The following is a 12,171-nucleotide window of genomic DNA, read 5'->3' on the forward strand; positions in this document are numbered from 1 at the left end:
CATATTGTCAAGAGACCCTATAATTTTCAAAGTACAGGCGTAAGAAATGTATTTAGAAGTTATATATATTTGGGCTCCACATTCACACCTCATAAAAAGATCCACATTCACAATGATGTGATATTCTAGCTATGAATCTTACAAAATTAATGTTATTTTTTCAAATAACCTAATAGTGAGTTACCCTCACAAAGAAAGATCTACAAAAATTTCGACATAATCTCCCCTATAAATAGCCTCAAACTCCCTGTCAAACAATCCAAATATCCATGAAATTCAAAAGCTCCAATCTATAAACTACATAATGTCAATAAAGTCCCAAAGCTCCAATTGCAAAACATACAATATCCAATGTACATAGTGTTTCGACCAAAAGTAATAGGGTCGATAAATAGATTTTAAAAAAAAATTCGGATGAATTTTAAAAGAATTCTACAAATGGGGCATTTTGAGCATGGGATTACGTCCAAAGGGTCTTCGCCTTCAGCAAATGCGAACTCACAGAGCTCGAATTTTCGCACGCTGAAATCCACAAAAAATTTTAACCAAAAAAATAAAACAATAGCTCGCATTTATTATTATGAAATGGACGGATCCGAGCTCGGATAATTTATTGAAGCCCTCGGATCCAACAGGGTTCGGATCCTTCTCAACGGATGATCAGACGAGACCTCGGATCTGAGTAAACAACTATAAATCCGACCACGGATCCTTATGATCCGAGGTCGGATCTTTCTGACTTTAGTCGTATCCGAGCTCGGATCTTGCTTTTTCTGCAATAATTGCAGAAATCTGCAAATAAACTGCAACTAATTGGAAATGGAAAAATTGCCAGTCATCGAAAAAGATAACGTATTTCCTCAAATCCACCACAAAAATTGCAAAAATAAGCACAACCCACATCACATTTACACCCAAATTGCACAACAAATCTGAACCTGCCCTTGGATGATAGTATTCAACTATTAATTAAACTTAAAAAGCTATACGTGAGGCATTGCAAGTGCAAAAGCCTAACCTTTATGCTGTTTGACAGTTGCAATGGGACGGCAATGCGGTCAAATTTTGGGAAGCGGCAAACGCGAAACCAGTCTTTCGATGCTCCGGTCTGCTCCGGTCTTTCGATGCTTCGATGTGCAGAAACCAGGTCTGTCTGTTTTCTTTGTTTTGCTAAGCAAAATTCGCTTCCTAATTCTTTGTTTTGCTGTTCCACAGCTATTCAACCAGCTATTCTTTGTTGGGTCTTTTTTTTTTTCGAAATGGGGTCTTGGCGGTTGTAGGGGAGCTTGTGAATGCGAGGTGAGCTCGCATTCTGAGAATGCGAGGTCATACAGCTCGCATTCTTAGAATGCGAGGTCACAGAGCTCGCATTCTCAGAATGCGAGCTCGAATCGACCTCGCATTCGCAAAATGCGAGCTCGGTGAGCTCGCATTCTGAGAATGCGAAGACCCCCTTTGTAGAAACAAATCCAAAAACCGCCCTCGTTGTAGAAATCTTTTTTTTTTTCATCACAAAATAAGAATTCACCCTCATGTTCATGGCGTGGTGGACAATTAACTAGTAGTAGTTGTTTTGCTGATAGTAAAATTGCCGAAAAATTGTAGTGTAGAATACGTTGGAATAGTACCTTAATTAGTACTTATGTACATTTACGTGGAAGTGGAATTCAAAGGAGCCTGAATCATTCGTTGCGAGGTCCCCTCGGGCAGGTGAAAATTGGTGTATAAAAGAACAGACACATTTCCTAGGGAGATGAAAGCCTACCCAAGTAACCACCGACCTTTGGCTAGTAGCAACCAATCTCTTTTTTGACCTATAGTAGCAATTAAAATGGATTAAATCTCTTTTTGAACTCTAAGTTGGAGGTTGGGTTCGAACCTCACAAATGGTGAAAAGAATTCAAATGAGATACTAAAGTATCTCTTTGATCTAATCAAATTTATATATCTGCTAACCCTTTATATAGTTTCTTTAGACTCCTCGTTTCTGTAAAATATGTTAGATTAGGTCATAGGAATGCTCAGCATTACGGTAAAAAAAAAAGAAGAAGAAGAAGAAGAGAAAGCCTAACCAAGTGCTAGGTTATGCTTTAGGTTAAAGAGAAGAGAGGAGAGGAGTGAGGGTCTGGGAATAATGGGATAAAGGAACGCAGAGATGCATGCTGCGGGGCAACCAAGAAACCGAGCTTAATTCACAAGTCACACTGCAATGGTCTTCCATATTAGTAAGAGAAAATGACCTGAATTAGTCCCTCCCTCACATTTAGAATGGATCAATAAAGTGTACTATCACATTTAGTTCTAAATCCTATTTTGGATTTTTTTTGTTTCAATTAAAAGGTGCATGTTCAACTCGCATGCTAGGTTATGCTGAGCTGAGGGTCATGTGAGTTTTCTTCTTATTGTTCTCGTTTTGCCTCTACAGGGTATTTGTACGATGGGTTGGGCATGGGGTTTTTAGTAAGAGAAAGAAGTGGCCGAAATTTGCGATTTGGGACCAAAATTGTACCGTTTGAATATACGTGACGTGAGAGGATTAGTCGGGCCCCGTAAGGATTGATCCGGACGCCCCTATGTCGACAAAAAAAAAAAAAGAATATACGTGACGTGAGGGATCATTTTATTCCATTTCATATGTGGGTCATCAAAAAGAGACTTTTCAAAAATATGAGGGGCATTTCCCCCACAAGGTTATACGGACAGGATGTCCCATCCTACTCACTCATTTTCATTACTAATTGTTCATCCCCCTCTGCTGCTACAAACTCGAATGCCTTTACAAAGCTTAAAGAGAGATGGAACTAACAGGTCGATCGAATCCCCGAGTACATAAAACCAATAAAATCTCGAACTTCCGTGTAAAACTAATCTCATTATTGATTCTTTTTGCGTTTTACACATACTTTTCGTGAATATTCTGAGAGTTGTTGAAAACATAATTCAATATTTTGCTTAATTCAATTTTCTCGAACTTCACGAGAAGGGCAAACATATCATTTTTAAAGCTTACCTAATAGATCCGCACTTTTTTTGGATGCCAATTTACACCGTATTACTATTTCCTTGGCTATAAATTTTGGATAACTTTTCTATACACTATCAGTGTATAATTTTATTTACGCTAGCAAATTTAGATCACGTGAATTCAAATATAAAATTTAAATAATCTATATGTGGTATATATTCAGAATTGTTAGTGTTAAAAAATCACTATAATATTTATGCATAAAAAGTTAATTCTAAAATTTAGTTCAAAAATTTCATAAAAACGCAATTGACAGAGCGAGTTAAATTACTGGGCCATGAGCCCAAAATCAACTTGTCAGCCTGTATTCAGGCCGGAGCTCCAAAAAATGTCATCCGTGAAGTTTCGGACTATTGGAGGCTAGAGTGAAACGACAGGCTGGACTAATACCTTATACGCAAAGAGTCTCCATATGAACAACAATGAGTCTTCAAGGCCTCGTTGCTTATGGACTCCTTCGGCCTGTCCAAAGGGATGGGTTAGTGGATCTGAAATGATCCGAATCCCATTTAATCCATTTCAAAGGGCCACGACCGAAGAATGGTAAGGTAATAAGGACGGTATATTTTCTTTGCTTGAAACGAACATAAAAGCCGCTAAATTTAGCGGAATTTAAAAAAGAAATTGATGGCCAAAATGGATCAAGTCACCAATGATCTTTGAATGGATTAAGCTCTTCTCTGTTAAATTGGAGAGAACAACTCTCCATTAAGCCTCAAATTAATTTAACAAGTATTTTCCAAAATCAACATTGCTCATGACGTATTTCATCACTTATATTAGTTATACATAAAGTTTCATTTCAAATTGTTTAAATTTTACCGTCTGATTAATCTTCGAATTTTGATTCATCTTTCACTGTTCAAACGTTTTGTGTAAATTGAATATCAAAATTTTTTCAAAAGAATATCATTTTTTTAGTATTTTGATCTAAATATTAAAAGAAAAGTAATGACATAATCGAATGACTTTTAAAAATTTAAATAATTCAAACAAAAATAAATAAAAATTTTATAGAAAAAAAATCCAATGAAGAAGGAAGATTCTATTCGTTTTGATCCGCATAGCTTTGTAAAAACCACACTTACACGCCGACTAGTCTGAGCAACGAATTTTAAAACCTTCGTAGTTTTGCCTAGGTCTCCGGATGAACAAAAAGGTATTGCACAAATGACTAGGTCCTCACAAGGATTTTTTTTTTTTTTTTGTGAAATAATTCAAGTTCAATTTACTATTCCTCATACCTTGTTTTGTCTCTAATAACTACAACTCGTTAATTATTCTCTCTTAACAGTTAACATAAGCTTCCCCGCCCCCCCCCCCCCCCCCACACACAAAAAAACCAAAAAAATTAATTGATCATTAAGCATCAGTAAGACCACTATTCATTTCTTGAATTCACATGAGTTGGGACATTCCCACCCCACCTCAAAAAAAGAAAAAAGAAAAAAGAAAAAAACACTAAAGGAGTTTGTCTGAATTGACTTCAAGAGGTGGAAAAAGTAAGGACCAAAAATTCAGCTATCGGTGCCATGGACCAAAATTATGTGATCACATGATTGACTTTTGACAATCAAGAATTTAAGACGTTGTTAAACGGATAAGCACTTCTTCCGTCGTAATTTTAACGGCCACGCACGGCTCGGGCATTTTTAGAAACCCACTCTGGAAAATCAGCATCAAACAAATGCTACGGGGAGAAAGAAAATCTTGATGAGGAGAAGCCCATATTTCTTGGAAGTGGTTGTTGTGTGATCAAATTTTAATAGAAAAAAAAAGAAATGAAAATTTGCTCGTAGCCCATACTTCTTGGTTCCTCGGCTTAGGCCTTCAGTTCGTTCCCTACACTGCAAAACATACCATGTTTTCATGTTAGTTAAGGTCATAATTTTGAATGGTTTTTTCTATCCTGTTTGTCTTAATTGACCTGCCCCCTCCTTTTTAGGTCAATCACGTAGGATCCTTTTTTATCAATGTTTCGTCAAACTACTTTGAAAAAAATATGAATTTCGGACTAAAAATGTTTAGATGTGTGTAAATACTAACTGTTAATTGAAACAGGATGACTAGATAATTAACACAAGAAATACTTCGGTGAATTCAAGAGTCAAAGATTTTTATCCTTTGTCCAAGAACAAGAACCCGACCGGCCTGCTTCCATCTATTCCTTTCCTTTGTTAAACAAGACTAAACAATACAGTATGTGATAAGGGCAAGCAAAGGCTGACAAAGAATGTTTGAAAAGTAAAACAAGACACAGGATGATTTGGCAGGGATCAGTAGTAGTTAAGGAGTACGTTCTCACGTTGTTATCGTCTCTGAGGATCGCCTCTGCACTAAAAGGGATAATGCCATTTGGTCCTTGTGAATCCCAGACAGGATGGATAGGTACTTAGTCATATATATCAACAGATCTTTGAGGATACATGGAAGACCATTTCTGGCATAATTAATCATTTAAGAGTTCATTTCCGGACAAATCCATAGAGTAGGAATTACAACAGGTTGATGAATACAACTATCCATATTCTCTTTTTGTCTTCTAATTCTTTTGAACCACTTCTATCCTTTTTGTCTGCCCCTCAAGTCAAGGAATTACAGGTGCAGATGAAAGAAATTGATTCATGTATAGTACAGCCTGCAGGAAGAGTCTTGTAATTTTCTGGTTGACTCATATGGACCATATTTGGTACTCATCATTAAGAATAGTGTGCATCCTCAGATCCAACCTTTAAGATGTCCCATCCATACCAAATGTGCATTTTCTGGCCAATAATATGCCAAATTACAAATACACCAGCAATATGATTCTAAAAAGTTCATACAACATGTATCCTTGTTTTGTTCCTGATTTCCTTCGATAGGGAGCAAGAAGTAACCACTGGATTATAATGAGGTGAACGGCTACTGGAAATACTTTAAAATTTTTTTAAAAAAAACAATTACATGTTGCTTGTGCATAATCTTTTACACTTTGCAAGATCCACGCGTAGATTCATTCCTCAAATTGCACAAAAAGGAAAAAAAAATCCAGACCACGAAAAGTTATTTGTTCTTGCTAGATGTTACTATCCGGTCTATTGAGATTTCCTCTGATGCCTTGGCTGCCCCTTTCCACCTCGATATATTGTCGTAAACTAGAGGGCACCTGCTAAAATAAGACGTTACTAAACCACCTAATCCTAAAACATAATCCTGGCCTGCAAGAAATTGATCTAGAGAAAGAGATCATGAGGATCTTCTCACTTCTTCCAACTGAAGGAAAAAGGAAACATGCGAAAAGTTCATCTCCTGTTAAAGGTGTTGAAGATCCTGTCTTCAGCATCTATTCCAGATACCCTAAATCTTTAGTGCAAGAACTTAAACCAAAATAACATAAAGGAATAATCACTTGCAATATATATTGGTAAAAAATAAAAATAAAAACGGGAGAAGAAAAGATTATAAATTCACCTTTTGCGGATATAGTCCACAAGTAAGGGGCAAGAGAAGGTGAAAATACGTTTTTTCCCAGCAACAGTTAGCTAAACAAATTTACTTAACTAGCACTAAAGATAGCACATCTCTTTGGTGTAAGATCCTTCATATAATTTAATTCCAGATGATTAGACTCAAGGATTGATTTTGATGCGTCTGAGATCATAGCTCCGTTCATCACATGTCATAATTGTGGTTTTCCAATTTTTCCTCTCTTCTAAGCCGTCAGTACTCAAGAAAGCAAAATTACAATCTTCATCAGATCTAGATTAAATTTTTCTTGACACATAAGTTTGATAAGAGTATTATATTTGATGGTGTCTGTGATGACACAAAAGGCGGTGTACGTGCAATTAGCTCTGATGTATGAGGCACTTCTGAGCTTGGAACTGGACAAATGCAACCAACAAAATTGCCATATTTTTCTGCTCATTCTAATGTTATCATCATGCAGGAAGCTACCTAACTCTTTCTAAAGAAATAAACAATGATGGACATGGCTTTACACCCCCCCCCCCCAACCCCTCGCACCCTGGCAAAAAAAAGGACATGATTATGCGAGCGAATTAGGAGTTATATACATCTAACTCTATAAATTCTTTCTTAATTTTGGTCTTCGTTTTTCACCACTTGCTATCATTATCATGACAGCATTACCTAGTTTTTCTCCTTCTCATCCTTGGGTCCTAGTCTTTTGATGATCAGCATTCAGCTGGGTGTACAGCGCACAAGCCTAACAGCTTGGATTTTGGGGTTAGTAGCCTATTTGCTTATTGCTCCTTTTTCTTTTCTGCTTCTGAAAATCGACATACTACAGGAAAATAGCAAAGGTTAGAAAAAAACCAAAAAAAGTAATATCAGATCCTCGCATCCACAATACTTTCGTCTGAGATATGTAGAATATGATGTACTAGTAATCACTGTGAATGAATACCCCAAGTTGTAAAAGCTAAATAGGTACATCAATGTATAGCTGGACTTGCATGGCTAATCCTTCCCGGTTGAGTCATCAACAATTGACACTTCTCCTAATATATAAAATTTAAGGGAGTCATAATGATACCGTTAAAGACCAAAAACCTCACTACGTTTTTTCTGCTTGGACGATTCACTTGGAGCCTGGCTCTATTTCAACATTTGAAGGAAAAAAAAATTGAGAGGGAGAAAACCCTCTAACAATTAATGACGTGACCCTCCGTAATTAGCGGTCAGCTGAGCCATTAGTCGAGTGCCGAATGAGAAATATTTTCATATTTTCTTTACACAAAACCCAGGGCAAAAAATTATAGACAAAGAAATAAGTTTCTCCTGAAAAAAAAAATGAAAGAGAACAAAGAAAAGGATTGATAAGGGACAAGAACTCGAGCAATTAAGCGTGCGATTGCAAGTCTACTTCTATATACCGAATATTTGCATAACAGTTTGAATATGTAACTGAAAACGAGAAAGATAGACAAATTAGGTAATAATATGCCCCTGCGGTTGAATTTTTCTAGTAGCTAGGATAAGAAACCCAAACCTTTTGAACTGATATAGAATAAAATGATTAATTAGAAGTACGACATTAAATACTTGCAGAAAGGTACATAGATCCACTCAGCAGCAGCGCCGGCCTGTAGCCTGTAGCCTGTAGCCTGTAGCAGAAGGAGTCCACCCGCAAGCTTCTAAAGCCTTGAACGAGTTATTTCCTTCCTCCCCTCCCCCCCCCCCCCTCCTCGGGTCCCCTTAGTCCGTATGCAGCCGCTAAAATGAAAATCTCTGATGCCCTCAATTAGTCACTTGTCTCAAACCCTCCTCCATGGTGCCTTCATCCTCTATATAAGGCCCTTGTCCCCTCTCTCCTGCGACCTCAATTTTTACATAGCTAGACATTGTCCCTTGCTAAGTAGTACTATATATCATCAGCTTCATTTGCATATACACGTCTATGGGCTCCAATAATATTCAAGAAGTTGACTTGGCGCCGCCGGAGGAAGATAACAGCTTAGGTATGGGCCGATCATATGAGTGTGTATTTTGCAAAAGAGGGTTCAATACGGCTCAGGCTTTAGGTGGACATATGAATATCCACAGGAAAGATAGGGCTAGGAATAAGCCTGCAACTTCGACCAATTCAAGTAAGCATGAAGAGGATTACACGGTTCCAAGATTATCGTACCAGCAAATGAATCCAAGCCACCAACCTTACTATATTGCACCTCACGAGACCACACAATTCAATTATAGTAGATCATGTTTTCCTGCCTCTGGATTGGCTGCGCAGCCCAATTTCGCGAACCATCATTACAGCGCACAACGTTTCAATCCATTCGGGGTTGATCATTGGAGCATGAGCTTCGGCTTGCCATGTAGCTCTTCTGCACATGTTGAAGACTTTGAAAAGGCCAGAAGAATTGGAGGACAAGAAGATGAACTAGATTTGGAGCTTCGACTTGGTCCCTAGCTAGCTAGCTAGGGAGACTTAGTCTATATCTATCGTATGTAGTTTATGTATGTTTGGACAATTGGACTTTGGAGATGTTGTACAGCTGCAGCTGCGAGTTTTCTGGAAGCTGAAAAAGCCTTGTTATGCAAAAAGGCAAAAGCACCATTTTCCTATTGAAGAGTGGGGTGGTTTTTCTTACTCCAAATTTACGTACGTTATAATCTGAAGTTCCATTGAGAAGGCCTATAGATGGTGGAAGCACTACACAATTGGGGAACGAAGATGACCGGCAGCTGATGGATGCATCACCTTCCGGTAAGAGATTTTTAAAGTGGCTTTTCCCTCTCCAATATTAACCCTAATCTGATTTAGGGTACAGTAATACTGTTCTCCTATCATGTGTTTCCTTCATTTCTCTATGTTTTTCTATTGAGTGCAAAATCTGTGTATGTACCAATAAAATTTTATAGGCTTCTTCGTGTTGATAGACTTCTCTCTTGGTTCAATGAAATTCATTAGATTTGGCATAACATCAATTTTAACCAAATTTTCCGCGGCTTCATAACATGATTTAATTGAAATCTTGTAAGTTTAGCATTTGTCTTTCTTTTGTAGCAGCCAAAGAAAAGGTTTCTGGTTAAGCCTGTGCAAGCTAATTTGGTTAAAAAACATTAGGCAAATCAAGAACATTGCCGTAAATGTAGCACTCCTTGTAAAACCAAAACTGCATTCTAATGCAGCAAAATCCGATGTACGTATGGCAAGCTTTTCGTAAATAAGAATAGCAGAAGGTTCACCAACTAGAAACATGAAACACTGTAAATAAAAACAGCAAATAATTTGATGTGGCTATATAGCTGTATTCAGTAGTAGCAATTTTCGTTGTCCGGTTGTTCTTGCAGTTTTCTCATTAGGGAAATGCTGTTCTTAATTATAAGTCTAAAAAAAGACGGGAGACTCTGTAGATGAGGTAGCTAGCTTGGCTAATCTTTCAGTTAATAGTTTATAATTTCTTCATTTTGGCACCCGGGGTAAGGATACAACAGAACTACGATGATATTTTGGTTGATATAGGAGATATGGATATAACATTATCAGCATAAAGAACAAATAAGTATAATATATGAACTTGGTCCAGAAGAAGTTTACCATCATAAAAAGTTTTCATGCATGCATCAAATTCGGATTCTGATGTCCGTAAATTGAAGTTTACCATCATAAAAGTTTGAGCCTTCATGCTAATATGGACTTTACAGCATTTTTTCCTTTCCTCTTTCATGCATGTATACTGGTTAACTAATCGGTGTACAATCTGCCTTTTATAAAGAATATAGGACACAGCTGATTAATTAATTACTCCTAAACACCCTTATGCATGCCCACAGCAACTTTGTGTCCAACCACAGCTTACAGTGAAAATTCTGAATATCACTGGGTAGCGTAATAGGCCATTATTCTTGAGGTTTTCATTACCTCAAAAAAAAAAAAAAGAGAGGAACAATTTGCACCCTAGCTTTTCCCCTCTCTTTTAAATTACCTCTTCCAACCCCCCTACAGTATAGTAGATTGTTTCGTAATCGAGTCTAAGACAGAATCGGTTGGATCCAGTTTGTGTTGATTTTATGAACGCTAGTCATAGCCTTATATCAAGCTTTCTTGGTGAAGGTGGTATGAGCCACTACCAATAGCAAGTGCTAGATATACTGGAGAAGCAATCAACACCGCAATATGATTTCTGGACTCAATAGGAAGGAAGAGGATGAATATATTCTAAATTCAGTGCTTGTATTTCCCAAACGAACGGTGTCTTGTATTTGTCATTTGCTATATCACCACTACATGTGTAGTTATATAGAGTGCAGGTTTGCAGAATCCTAATGCACTTAATTCCCATGCATATATATATATATATATATATGTATGCACAGCTTCTCAGCCGCCTGTCTGCTCGGAAAAGTTTGAGAGGTTTGCAGCCTTCAAACCCCGTGGCCACTAACTACTAAAAGAGTTTAATCATGATATAAGTTGCGGGCTACAACAAAGAACAGCAAAACCCCAAAAAAGAAAAAGAGAAAAAGAAAGAAAGGGCAACCACAGTTTAATAACCAGCTACTTAATTAATTAAGGGGTTGAGCCAGGTGTCTGATGATTAACTGATTACTGAGTACCGACTTGGTCTGATTAATGCTTGGGGCTAATTAAAGAGCTTCAAAGTCCAGCATTCGGTCATACACACACATATATATATATTCTGTTGGTTTGTTGATTGGCCTGCAAATTGCTACGGCTAAATATTGTTTATGCTCCAGTCCAGAAGATTGATTAGGCCACAGGTAAAGTGGAGCGATGTGCAGGAACCGGCAGGGGACTGTAGTTTTTTTTTTTTTTTGGGTGTCCCGCAAGAAATGCCATACTCGAGCTCGACTCGACATATAGATATGGTGCTTTCGCTCGAGCTCGAGCTCGAACGAGTAGTATTATTGGAGCTCGAAGCTTGCTCGCAATACTCGAGCTCGACTCGCATGGGCTCGAGTCCATGCGAGCCTTATCGAGCTCGGTCGAACTCGAGTTATTAAAATTCATTTTCTTGATAATTTCTGAGCAAAAAGACATTATTGTCCTTTTAAAATTTTTATATGACTTGAAATATTTTGTAAATTCGACAATTCTTTTGGGTATAAGGGTAATTTTATAATAATAATTTATTAAATAATTAAAATTAAAAGAGTCAAGCTTTTGATCGAGCTGCTCGCGAGTAGTTCGATTACATCCCTAAAATGAACCTCGCAGACTAAATCCCCCGCCCCGCAACTTGCTGGCAGCGAGACTCGAACCAGGGACCAATTCCCTTCCTCAGCAATCCCATGCCACCAGGCCAAGCCCCGGGGGCGGCAGGGGACTGTAGTATTACGTCAGTACTTATTTTTGTTAATGATTGAGCAATTGAGCTGCCGTTATGACTGAGACCATATTAGAATATCTTCCGTGCTTGAAGAGTAGCAGTAGTTGTTAATTTGTTCATGCTGATGCATGTCGGTCCGGTCGACTGGTAGCTAAGCTAATTTGGAATTTTTTTTTTCTTTTTCTTTTTACAGTCGCCTTGCAAAGAAGGTTGTTTTTGTTTTACCTTTTGCAAATACTTTGATTTCAGAATACAGCTTAAAGGACTGTACTTTCGTCATATTTTTAGAAATGGGGTTGGTTTCAACTTTCAATTCAACATCTGAGGTGGTGAAAAATTTCC

General features: G+C 37.7%; 1 protein-coding gene across 1 annotated transcript; it reads left to right on the forward strand.

Annotated features, from left to right (window-relative positions):
* Window positions 1–8,429: 8,429 nt before the first annotated feature.
* On the forward strand, window positions 8,430–8,945 carry LOC113773982 (zinc finger protein 8-like). Its single transcript, XM_027318569.1, has one exon. It carries the CDS (start codon window positions 8,430–8,432, stop codon window positions 8,943–8,945), a length of 516 nt encoding a protein of 171 aa, XP_027174370.1.
* The last annotated feature ends 3,226 nt before the right edge of the window (window positions 8,946–12,171 follow it).

The sequence above is a fragment of the Coffea eugenioides genome, chromosome 1 (genome assembly GCF_003713205.1).
Source record: "Coffea eugenioides isolate CCC68of chromosome 1, Ceug_1.0, whole genome shotgun sequence".
In the NCBI taxonomy this organism is placed as follows: domain Eukaryota; kingdom Viridiplantae; phylum Streptophyta; class Magnoliopsida; order Gentianales; family Rubiaceae; genus Coffea; species Coffea eugenioides.